This window comes from Equus przewalskii, chromosome 26 (genome assembly GCF_037783145.1).
Source record: "Equus przewalskii isolate Varuska chromosome 26, EquPr2, whole genome shotgun sequence".
Lineage (NCBI taxonomy): Eukaryota > Metazoa > Chordata > Mammalia > Perissodactyla > Equidae > Equus > Equus przewalskii.
This window is the reverse complement of record NC_091856.1, coordinates 34,504,377-34,517,210: the sequence shown is the minus strand read 5'-3', so window position 1 is coordinate 34,517,210 and position 12,834 is coordinate 34,504,377. Positions and strand designations below refer to the sequence as shown.

The 12,834-nt window shown below is 57.8% G+C and overlaps 1 protein-coding gene across 9 annotated transcripts in view; it reads right to left on the bottom strand.

Annotated features, from left to right (window-relative positions):
* NTNG2 (netrin G2) overlaps positions 1-12,834 on the bottom strand; it is a 79,917-nt gene that overhangs the window by 42,607 nt on the left and 24,476 nt on the right. For all 9 annotated transcript variants that reach the window (XM_070596998.1, XM_070597000.1, XM_070596999.1 and 6 more), the window contains one exon: positions 5,927-6,570. In XM_070596998.1, coding sequence (XP_070453099.1) covers positions 5,927-6,570 — 644 coding nt within the window. The remainder of the gene's footprint in view (positions 1-5,926; positions 6,571-12,834) is intronic.

Below are 12,834 nucleotides of genomic sequence, written 5' to 3'. Positions count from 1 at the left end.
CTGTTCACTTAATCAACCTTTATGATTGCTGTACGCCACAGGTGCCTAGGACTGTAATCTGATGCACACGACCTCTTTGCATCATCTACCACAAACGCCGCCTTGCTCAGCTTGAATACCTCTAGGAACGGGGAACTCACTCTTCCCTTCCTGTCCCTGGCTGGCAAAGGCCCAACTGGACTGGTTCCCTGGAGCCTCTAAGAGTTTTCTGGGCAGAGGAGTTTGCCCCTGGGCAGGGCCTGGGGGTGAGAATACAATGACCCCTCTTCTCTCTGTCCCAGACCTGGAGTGGACAGGACTGGCAAGGCTGTTTGGCCAGAGTGTCCCCTTGCCCCAGCTCCTGGGATGCCCACCCGGCCAGGGGCCTGCTGGATACTATTTGTGTAGCGGCAGTACTATCACAGCTCAAGGAGACGTGAAAACCTCAGAGCAGAGGGGACACCAGCAGCTCGTGAGCTGCCCTGGGCTGCACGTGTGTTTTGTTTTACCTGCACAGGGTTTCCAAAGAATCTTGAAGTAAGGGCCAATATTTTAAAACTCAGGAGATTTCACCTACCTATCTGCTGTGTGCCTTCTTTTGCAACATCAGAAGATCTGGCAATATCTGGTCTCTTGACCGGTGAGGGGTCTGCTCTCTCCACTTCTCTGCAGACCACACCCTTCCTTATCACCTCTACTAGTTTATGTTACACACATATGATGTCTTCCGGGCCCCTTCGGACATTTGGGTTTGCAACTCCCACTAACCCAAAAAAGCATGCTTCTCCACTCATGATAATTCTTCACTGTTCAACTAAGAGAATTCAAGGAACAGTTTAACAATTTCAGCTTTGGGTGCTGATGGTGAAGCTAGGGCTTCTTCCTTGAAAGTCTTAGGGAGAAGTGTTTTCCTTTTGTGGTTTACAGGACCTTTTCTTAGCTCCAGAATCTTAGCTCTGACGCAGGCAGCCCTGGCCCCCCGCCTCTCTCCCTAACCCCTCCTGCCACTAGCCAGCGGAATGGGACACTGGGACAAGCTCTTCAAACATAGTGTTTCACTGAATCCTCACGATGAGCTGGTGATGTCGTTACTCTATCTCCAATTCGCAGATGAGAAAACTGGGCCTCAGGCAGGTGAAGGGGACCCAGCTAATCCGTGATGGAGTTGGGACTCAGATGCTGGTTGGTCTAAGGAGGCCCAAGTGCAGGCTCTACCTGGAGGTTCCCGCCTCTCAAACTCGCTAGAGGCCCTTTGCCAAGAGACGGCTTTCTGGACCTCGCCCCACGCTGACGGGCTCCAGAGCTCCTGGTGGTGGGGCTGGGGATCCCATCCTCTTAAAAGGCAGCCCTGTGTGATGCTGGCCGGGTCTGGGCCTCGCTGCTCTGGACTGCTGTGCTGGGGTGGAGGTGGGGGCTGTCTCTGCTCCCAGCACAGCAAAGGGGCGATCGTATTCCTCCTCCAATCTGGGTGGCTCCCCGGATTCGCTGCCCAGGTACAGCCAGCACCTCTCCCGCTCTGCACCTGAGCCCCCCACCTCGGGGTGCGGAAGGAGAAAATAGCTCCCTCGCCTTCCTGCCGTCTACGAATGAGAGTGAATAAGGGGGCAGGACGCCGTCTTCTCTCCATCCCAGACCCTGAGTGGGCGGGACTGGAAGGTGGTTTTGCCAGGACCCACAGGGAGGCGAGGCTGGTGAGGGCAGAGGTCTCGAGGTGCTGGGGGCTGCTCCCTCGCTTTCCCTCCATGGGGCTGCCGCTCAGTCTGCCCCTCCTCTCACTCCTACCCTGCCCCCCCCAATTTATACTAGTTCCTCATTCCCTGAGCCCTGGGCTTTCTCCCACTGCGGTCTTCCTCTCCCCGGCAGCCAAGTGCCTCTGCCCTCTGCCTCCCCCCACCCCACCTCCTGGCTCCCCCTTGAAGTTGGAAATAGCTGACATTAATGACAGAGTGGAAGTAACTACAGTATCAAAGACCCCTGTATTCGGAAGGGGAGGCCAGTGAGATAACCCCGTGTAGAGATGGACTTGAGCTGGGACATGCTTTCGTTGGATGTTGGCTATCTGGGGTTTAGTTTAATTGTATGACCTCCTTATGTTCCCTGACCTCATCTAAAAACACAAGGCAGAGGGGAGCACTGTCCCTGTAAGGAAAGCTCTACCAGGTGGGGATCAGGTCTGGCTTGCTCAATGCCATATCCTCGGCTTGTGGGATCTTGGGGATTCAATAACCATTGTGGAATCAAATGACTATCAATTAAATAAGAAAACGCACATGAAGCCTAGCTCAGTGCTCAATAGGAAATGAGCCCATAGCACACGCTTAATAAAGATCAGCTATGCTAGCAAACTATGGGGGAGGCACTGTGCAACCCTGGGTCATGAAATTCTGAGGGTCTCCTAGAACCAGTGCAGCCTGAAGTCTCAAATCTAAGAACCCCTGGGGGTCCCCAAGTGCCCACTCAGGAACGTCAAAGGCATCACTTGAGCCCCATGCTGCCTTTGCCACCCCGTCCTGCCTCTCTGGCTGCCCGGCACAGCGGGGCTTTCCCACCCGAGATTTAAAAAGGAAAAGCAGAGGAAGTCACAGCTCTTTGCTGAACCATCCAACCAGATCCACTTAATCGGTAAGCCAAGCTGCCGCCTTCCTGCCAACGCCGCCCCGCCCGAAGAGTAGAAGAGTACTTACTCCAGCTGTGAATTGATTGACGCACTTTCACCACCACGACGGCTAATCTCCACTGCCCGCAGGGGCTGGGTGCCAGGGGAGCCATGAGCTGCTGAGCAGGGACTGCCCTGCCACCTGGCCAGGGAGACACAGGCTCCCCGTGGCCCCAGTTCTCACCTTACAGATGGGAAACCGAGGCCCAGAGATGCGCAGAGGGGCAGGTCTGGAAGCCAGCTCCCGCGGCCCCAGCATCTTCCTGATTTGGGTGGGACTGAAGACCTGAGGCTCTTTCTCACCCCCTCTGGCCCTTCCCGCACATGTTGCGCCCCACTTCTGCATCTCAGAGTCTCTCCTATGAGACAGACGACCCTCACCCCCAAGGTGCACGGGGCACAGGCCCTGACTGTCACCACCCAGCCCAGACCCTGCAGCACCCCCAGACATCAGCACCCCACATGAGCCGCCTAAGGAAGTGGAAGGTGGGCCCTTGATCAGCCTCCTGAAGATGAGGGGCCCCCTGGAGCAGCCCAGGGCAGGTCAGAAAAGGGGCTGCTGCCCCCAGGTGTGGGGATCTGGTCCCCACCCCTGAGCAGCTAAGGTGAGAGGGACTCTGGGGCAGAGGAGGGGTCTTATACTGACCAGACCATTGCATCCTGAGGGCAGGCAGAGGTCACCAGGATGACCAGAGGCCCAAAGTCTGGACACGGGTCAGAGAAACAACCATAGGAATCCGATTCTTGACCCCTGGCTTCCAGAACAGGGGCTATATGTCAGGTGGTTTCCAGAACCTTCCTGATTTAAAATATCCCACCGCAAATAGGGTGGGGGGTGGGGTAGAAATCACAGACGTCAGAACCACAGGCACTGCGTGAGCACCTGCCTCTCCCCCACCTGCCACACTTGAACCTGAACCTGCCTCCTGGACCACCTGCCTTCCCCTTGGCCCACCTGCAATCCACACACACAAAGTGAAATAAAACACAGATGCGAGCTGAAAACGGGGGCTCCACACGCCCCGCCCAGCCCCACTCGCAGGCGTGCCCACAGTGATGGGTTGGCGCCAGCTTCCAGCCTTTCCCTGTATCCGTGGTACCTTCCTGTGCCTGGACGGACCACTTTCCAATGTCCACTAAAGACGCAGAAATCACGCGCACAGGCGTCTTATATATTTTATAAAATGGGATTATACCATACACACCATGCAGCCGTGCTTTTTCCGCTCCTCAGTAATTATATACTCCGGCCGTCCTCAGAGCCTGCTGGGGAAAAGCACCCAGGGCGTGTTGTCCCAGCTGGGCCCCTGGTGCCCCCCTGCCCACACCGGCCGAAGCCACGCTCCTGGCCCTGCGTACGCCCCACTCCTGCTCACGTAACTCTCACCATGCTCCAGTGAGAGAGGCATGATCATTATCAACCCCATTCTACAGAGGGGGAAACTGAGGCACAGAGCAGTCCTTGCCCAGAGTCTCACAGCCAGTGGATGGCAGAGCTGGGGATACACCCCGGGCCGTCCAGCTCCAGAGTCCACACTCCCAACAATCACCCCGGCGCTTCTCAAACCCAAGTGTGCGTCAGAATCCCCCAGAGGGCTGGTTAAAACCCGGACCGCTTGGCCCACCCCTGGAACTTGCGATGCGGCAGGTGTGGCGTGGAGCCTGAGAACTTCCATTTCTAGCAAGTTCCCAAGCGATGCTGATGCTGCCGGCCCAGGAACCACCCTTGGAGAACTCTTGCACCACCTGCTACTGCCCTTTATGCTTGACCCCTTGGTTACTCAGTGACGGGGCCTCCCCAAGCCTCTCTCCTATGCAGACCATGGTGTCAGACAGGTGGCTCAGGGATAAAGTCCTTGCCCCTACAGACCAGCACATTGTGTGTCAAATGAACAAGTGATCTGGGCCAGCATGGAACCATTCAGTCATCCGCAGTCTAGCCAGTTCCTGGGCATCAAAGGCTGCTTCTCCCTCTGATGGCAGTCTTTTGCCTCCCCCAAAAGTGTCCTCAAGACACATTTTCCTCCAAAGCTGGGCAAATGGTTAACTCTGCGGGTGTGGGTTATGCACATCCTGCATATTCCAAAGGAAAGCCTGGCCTTGACCGGCTCCTGGGAGGGCAGCCCCGAGCCCTTGGGAGTCCCACCTGGTAAGAGGGTCGTTGTTTCCCTGGGGCCTTGGGCCACACCGGATAGTTTATGCTAATGATGGGACCTATGGTGGGGACCTTGGACCATGCAGCATTAGCTTGACTTCTGGGTCAGGGATTGAAGACCAAGGTCAAGCCCACAGGCAGTTGGCCGTGCCTAAGTGATCAATTCCCAATAAAGACCCTGGACACCAAGGCTTTGGCGAGCTTTCCTGGCTGGTACCACTCCACACGTGTTGTCACACATCGTTGCTGGGAGAATCAAGTGCTGTGTGCGACTGCACTGGGAGAGGGTGACCGGGAACCTGCACTGGTCGCTCCTAGAGTCTGCCCTGTGCACCTCTTCCGGCTGCCAATTTTCATCTGCATCCTTTCATTGTAATACATTGTGGTGGCAAGCGTAACAGCTTTGCTGGGTTCTATGAGTCCTTCTAGCAAATCACGGAGCCTGAGGATGGGCCTGGGGACCGCTAGACACAAGCGCCCGTTCATTGAGTCAGTGGACAGTTACGGAGCAGGTCCTGAACACGAGGCTTTCGCCGAAGCCCTGCCCACAGCGTCCAGCTCCACTCATCCCCTCCAGGGCTCCCGCTGCCCTGGCCAGAGGCAGCCCGGGCCCTACGAGGATGCTTAATGTTTATCATCCACCATTCACCCCCGTCCATGGAAAAACCCAGGCATCTTGTCTGTGCAGCCCTGGCCATCGTAGGCAGCCCCTTGACATAACATCCCAGGAACCAGCAATGTTTAGGGTACCAGGTAAGCATGCTGGGTATCAAGCAACATCCCAGGTACAAGGTAACATCTCAGGAACCATGTAACATCTGAGATATCAAATAACATCTCAGGAATTAGGTAATGTCTCAGGTACCAGGTAACACCCCAGGAACCAGGCATCATCTCAGGTGTCAGGTAACATCCCAGGAACCAGGTAACATCCCAGGAACCAGATAACATCCCAGGTACCAGGCATCATCTCAGGTGTCAGGTAACATCCCAGGAACCAGGTAACATCCCAGGAACCAGGTAACATCCCAGGTACCAGGCATCATCTCAGGTACCAGGTAACATCCCAGGTACCAGGCATCATCTCAGGTGTCAGATAACATCCCAGGAACCAGGTAACGCCCCAGGTGCCTTACCTGCCAATGACCTCGATGTTGGAGATGGCGTAGAAATACTTGTAGAGGTTCTCCCGCTGCACGTAGGTGCCGCCCAGCGCCGGGCGCAGCAGCCGCATGCGCAGGTCGGTGAGGGTGAAGAAGTCCTTGAGGCCCTTGGCGCTCTCCAGCCGCGTGTAGAGGTTGTCCAGGTTGCGCAGGTCGGGGCCGGCGAAGATGGCGAAGCGGTCCCGCACCTCGAAGCGCACGTGCTTCTCCTTCTTGGAGCCGGCCCAGCGCGAGTACTCCTCGGTGCAGAGCACGCGGTGGGCGCCCGAGGCGGCCAGGTCGCGGGCCCGGCGGGCCGGCATGCCGAAGGCCTCCATGCAGTCCTCGGCGTAGAATTGGTAGGGCTGCCACGTGCGCCCGTTGTCCAGGGACTTCTCGAGGACCATGACGGTGGGCCGGCCGTACTCGAAGGTCACCACCACGTCGTCCGTCAGCTCCACGCTCTTGTTCCACGACAGGGTGATGTTGGCTTCCAGCGGGCTCGGGTAGCGGCTCCACGTGACGCTCTGCCAGTACGTGGCCAGCGCCTCGTCCTCCTTGTCGAACATGAGCCGGGGCGGGTGGGCCAGGTCCGGGTTGGAGGCGTCACACTCGTTGCTGCACAGATAGGGGTTTTCCTGCAGGGGAGAGGACCAGAGACGTGGGCGCCGGCTGCTCAGGGAGCCTCGCCCAGCCCGCCCCACCGCATGCCCAGGCGTCTGCCCTGAGGTCACGGAGCCTGTGCTCTGATGTCCTGGCCCAGGAAGCGTCTCCTGGGCAGGTAATTTGTACCCATTGCCCCAAAGTGTGTAAAGACAGGCAATTCTGTGGCCTCCCCAGAAAACACACACTCGTTCCTCTCTCAATACAGACGACCAAGAAGGACGGGTGTTAGTCCCCTGCCCCACGGTCCCCCATGGCTCCCCATTGCCTGGAGGATAAAGCCCCAATTTTTTAATACATTGGCCCCGACCCCCTCCCACCATGCCTGCAGCCTCTGTTCCCTGCCTCCCACCTGAGCACTCCTGTCCTCCAAGCCCTGCTTGTCTGTGCCTCCGAGCCTTTGCAGATGGTGTTCCCTCTCCTCGACCTGCCCTTCCACTCTCCGCCTCGAAAATTCCTACTCACATTCTCGCCTCTAACACCTCCTACACCGAGTCACCTTCCTGACCCTTTAAACAATGCCACGAGTACCAACAGGAGCGGTGGAACAACCAGGCACAGTATCTCATCTACAGACCTCATGAGCTCACTTCTCTTCTACTGAGCATCTCACCCACACACAGCGGGACAATGATCTCTGTGCTCCGGAGGAAGAAACCCAGGCTCAGGAAGATGGTGACCCCTGCCCAAGGCCTCCGCTGGGAAGAGCCGGGAGCCACACCCCGGCCCATCTGAGGCAGAGCCGTCTCTGGCCCCGCACATGCGTGTCGGCCTCCTGCGGAGTCCGGGCACACCGGATGGATGCTGAGTGTCTGGGGGTTCCTCTCAAAGGGGGGGCCTCTTTGTGGCAAGTCATTTCCAGGTCCTTGGCACATGCCTGGCAGGTCCGGCCTGGGACACTGGCTGAGGAAGGCAGGGCATGGCCCCACCCACTTACTCTCCCCCCAGCTCCCCCCAGAAGGCTGGCAGCTGCTCCTGGGCCCAGCGGGGACCAGCTGTGGCTTCCCTCCACCGCAGCTCAAATCCATTCTACGTGTCTGGTCCACTGTGTGAACTCACCCGGAGGCCTGGAAATGTCACTAACATAGTGGCTGCCCGGGGTCAGAGGGATGAATAGATGGAGCATAGGGGCCTTTTAGGGCAGTGAAGCGATTCTGTGTGACACTGTCACGGTGGATACACGACATTACACATTTGTGAAAATGCATGGAATGTACGACTCCAAGGGTGGACCCTAACGTACGCATGGAACTGACAACTATCAGTGTCGGTTCAGCAACGGTACAAATGCACCGCACGGATGCACGACGGTAGAAACGGGGGGCTCGTGCGGGGAAACGGGGGTATTAGCAACTCTCTGTACTGTCAGCTCAATTTTCTGTAAGCCTAAAACTGCCCTAAAAAATTAAGCCTATTGATTAAAATCAAACCCACACTAAGCGCGGCACAGCCCCCAGACCGCTCACAGCCCTTCGTGAGGTACGTGTCAGGTCTCCGATTTGCTCAGACAAACCGGCTTGGATCAGCGTTAAGTTCCTCGCTCTGAAATGAGCCATCCGGCCCCCCGGGGAGTGGGTGCGTTGCCTCCTGGGAGATGAGCTGGTCCCCCCGCCACACCCGCCGGCACCGCCTTCCATGCCCGTTCGTGGAGGACGAGTTCCCGGGCCGCCCGGGGCTCCTCGGTGGGCAGGCTGGCCTCAGGGTTTACTGAGGCAGGTCCTACAAAACCCTCTCTGACCACAAAAGCCCTGCCCTCGGCCCCCATGGTGCCACTGCCCCCAACCCCGCCCAGCCCTGCCGATTCATGGGACCCGCAAACCTTGGGGCGGAAGGGGTGCACCACTGAGTCCAACTCCTCATCGTGCAGATGGGGAAACTGAGGCCCAGGGTGAGCCAGGACTGGCCCAGGCCTCCCTGAGAGTGGGCCGTGGTTCTGAGGATGAGCCTGCTCCTGTCCCAGACAACCTCAGGGGTGACCTCACAGGCAACATGGCGAGAGAGGGGCCTGGCTCAGCTTGCGGGGGTCCGAGCTTCCTGGCGCTCCAGCTGAGGGACCCTGGGCTGCCCCCTGAATGGAAGGGGCTGAGAGGCCCCATGGGGATGGCTCAGTGGCCTGCAGAGGTGGGGCCTGGCGACAAGAGGGCGGCAGGATGCGGGGCTGGAGGAGGCAGCCCCACCTGTGAGGGACGGCCCCTCCCTGTCCCCCTGTCGGCCCACAGCAGGGAAGGCCCCTTGAGCACTGAAGCATGTGGAGACGGGGCCTTTAAAGGGTGACTAAGCCAAAACGAGGCCGTGAGGTCGAGCCCTGACCCAATCTGGCTGGTGTCCTCAGAAGAAGAGGGAATGTGCACACACGGAAACACCAGGGTGCGTGTGCAGAGAAAGGAGCACGTGAACAGGCAGCACAAGGGCGGCCATCTGCAAGCCCAGGAGAGAGGCCCCAGGAGAGGCCCTGCCTTGGTCTTCATGGATCACACGAACCTTGATCTTGACCTTCTAGCCCCTAGAGCGGTAAGAAAATAACTCTCTCTTGTTTGAGCCACTCAGACCCTAGCAAACATACATGCCTCATCACAGGTGAGGAAAGTGGGCTTGGGCTGGAGGAACGGTTCAGAGGGGCCAGTCTGAACCTCGAGGCTTTGAGGGTTCCCCCAGAAGCTCCTCCTCCACGAGGCTGGTTTCTCAGCACGCTGCCACCAGGTGGCGGCATGCATCTTTGCCCACCTGGGAAGCTCCTATCAACACACCACTGGAGGCTGCGTCTTTTCACAGGCTGCCTCGTCCTTCTCACCTCTGAGCTTGTGCTCCTGCAGCCACTTTCCCTCCTCCTGGTTTTCAGAGCACTCCCCTATGCATCTCCTCCAGGAAGCCCTTCCTGCCTGACTCAATCTTTGAACCCAGTTCCCTCGTCGTCCATCACAGGGTTGTTAGTGTGCTTATCTGGGACAGTATCGGGAAGCCTCTGTATAGGGTCTGGACCTCAGTAACTGCTGGCTATATTATAGTTATTATCGTCATCATATTAATTAGTTATTAATATAATTAGATTAATGTTCATATATCTCATATTGAGTGTTGATATTACTCTTGTCAATCCAATGGCTGTGAGTCACCCACACCTCACCTTTTTCCCAGTTCTCCTTTGTCCCCCTGCTTTATCTCCCCTCACCCTGCCCAGCCTCCTGGTGGTCCCCACTGGGGGCCATGAGACCCCTCACAGCCCCAGGTGCGCCTGGCCTGTCCGTCACCAGGAAGACTGACGTGGCCGGCTCTGCTGGGGGCCTGGGCTGCAGCCTGGCTGCGGCCGCCGTGCTTCCCTCACCTGCAGGGCGGCCTGGCCCCGCCCGCGGCCCGGGCAGCAGATGGTCAGAAACTAATGAATCAGGCTGTGTATTTACCGCCCGCGCCTGCTGCGGAGCGGGCTCAACCACCAGCGAGCACGATAAATAAATCTCAGGCCACTGCCGGCACAATTCTCTGCTCGCTCTGCTATTTCTCTTCTTCCTTCCGCGGCCCTCCCACCCCGAGGTCTCAGAACTCCATTTAACCGTTTAGCGCCAGGCGCTGTGGCCTCGGAACCCTGTCCTCTCCACGCACACCGACAGCTCAGCCTCTCGCTGTCCTCCCCAGCTTCCCTGGGGGGTGGCGGTTCCGAGGAGCGAGCCCGGGAGCAGAAGCCGCTTTGCCCGGTGCCCCCACCCCCGGTGCCGCTGCATCTGACAGCGCACAGGAGGGTGCCCGGGCGGGGGGCGCGGTGCCAGCCTTCTGGGTCTGCACGTTTCCACTTGTCTCTGTGAGATCAGATTAACTCATCATGAAACAAACAGCCCAAATAAAGTGGCCTAAAACCAGGGAGAAACAGAGGGATGTTTGAGGCACATCTTAACCTTTTAGGACAACACCAGTAATTGTTTCTCTAGACAATTCATGAACGGTTACCAAAGGAAAATCATACCCCTTATTAAAAGCCTTGAAACTTTCTCCAGAAAAATGTAACACATCACATTTTCCATGCACATTCAGGGGGTTCAGGGGGTCTCACCTCCCCAGGGAGAACCCCTCTTCCGGAGGGCGGAGCAGTCAAGGAATCTGCTTTGGGGTCTGAAAGTGTTAGGTTTAGTCTCAACTCTATCTTTTGAGGCTGTGTGACCTTGAGAAAGTTGCTTTACCTCTCTGAGTCTTTATTTTCTCACCCAATATCATGTGAGATAACGTGTATGAAATACCTAGAAAATGTCCCCAGCCGGCAGCAATTACTACTGAACAGCAGCTTCGCGTGCGCCAGCTCAGGGGCTCTCCCAGCAGCCTTCTGTGGCAAGAAGTAAGGATGAAACAACCCAGCTCGTTAACGGTAAAGGCAGAACTTCACACACCACACGGACCGCCTTGGGACTGCTGGCTTGGAAGAGCGTGATGATCATGACAGTCACTGAGCGCCAACCACGCGCCAGGGCTGGGCTGGCCCTTCACACCCTTTCTCGCCGCCTCCTCCCAGCAACCCTCAGGGAGGCAGGTGCTACAGGCGTTCCCACTCACACACCAGAAACCGAGCGCCTGCCGGCCACTTGGTGCTTCCTCTGGACTCTGTGGGACCCCAACAAGGAAACCGGGGGGACACCGAGCCCTTCGTCTCTGCGGCGCCCCCATCTCCACAGACACACGGAGGCCTGGAAGGGTAGGCAGCAGAGCTGGAGGGGTGAAGGCAGGGGTGCAGGGCGCGGGAAGGCGGCCACCTGGGACAGCAGCACGGACGACGGGGTGGGGACGCATCTCCCCCGGGGACACTGGGTAGGACTACTCAACGGAGAAATCATTTCACACCACGCTTTTCAAACCTTGCAACAGTCTCTTAAATACGTTTGCTTTTATGTTGTTTTCTGCGCAAAGGGTGCAGCTGGAGTCAGAGGCCAGGTTGTAAACACTGCAGACAAGCTTCGGGCAAAGAACATAATTGAGTGGGAAAGCCAGTTGTTAACAGGACAGAGGGAACTGCCCCCCGGGGAGGTCTGGCTCTTGGGAACTTCGGGCCCCTAATCAAGGAGCCCGTGGAGGGGCGGTCACCGGAAGTGTAACGGAGTCTCAGGAGGGGGAATGAACAACTTCGTGAGGACCAGCCTGGCAACCCCGACCTGTGCTGGAACCACATGTCACAGTGGCTGCCTGCCGCCAAGGCCGGTTTTAGCCAGAGCATGGTGGGAAGGGCTGTGCAACTCGTAGCCAGGTGAGCGGGTGCGGTCCTCGCTCAGCCACTCACCAGCCACACTGAGTCTCAGCTTCTGGGTGGAGGGGAAGGGCCACGAGGACCCTGGCCTCACCTGCCTCCTTCCCCACCGCAGTCCAGCCCCTGGCACTCCCAGGGGCTTGGGACACCCCTGTCAAATGAATAGAAGCCAGAGAGGTGGAGAGTGCTGACTTCATAGGACGGTCGTGAGAATTACACTAGGTGCCACGTGGCAAGCACCCAGCTCAGGGACGCTGGATGCAGGGAAGACATCCTGACTACCACTGGCCCTGCAGCCTGAGCAAACAGCGAGGTCCACAGCCCTTGCTGAGCACTGCTCGTGCGTCATCCCGCCTGACGCTCAGGGTGGTGCTGGAGGACGCGGTCCTTGTACTTACATTCCACAAGTGAGGAGAGGCTGAGTAACTTCTCAAAGTCACGCTGCTCTGCAGTGGCCCCGGCGGGACAAGAAGCCAGGGAGTCAGACTCAGAGAGAAGTCAAGGAAACTGTGCCCTTCACCCAAAAGGGAAAGGATGCTGCCGGCCTGAGCCCTGTGCCACTCCCCCGAGACTCAGGTCCACCAGGAGGCAGACAGCCCATCGCTCTGCCACCCAGGCGTGTGGGCAGGCCCAGGGAACAGTTTAGCAGCTGACAGATTTTTTTGAACCTGTCTGCCGAGTTGCCAGCTGAACTCATCCTCAGCCCCATCAACCTCAACTGGAGCTGAGGCATCTGCTGGTGGGAGGCAGGTGGCTGCCAAGCAGAGCCCAAGGCAAGGGGTGCCGCCTGGCAGGGACTGGAGCCCGGCCATCACCGGGGATTCCTGCTACTGAACAGGACTTAGCGAGGGGCAAAGGTGAGGGGGAAGAAGCGGAAGGCAGCCGAGCCACCCCATCCTCCACCTGGCGCGATGCTTCTGGAATTTGGGGGTAAACTCTTCTGGCCTGGGCCAGTAAGTAATATACTTGCTACCATACCAGTAATAAGTACATGGAGCCACGGGGTCGTGGAGTTGCC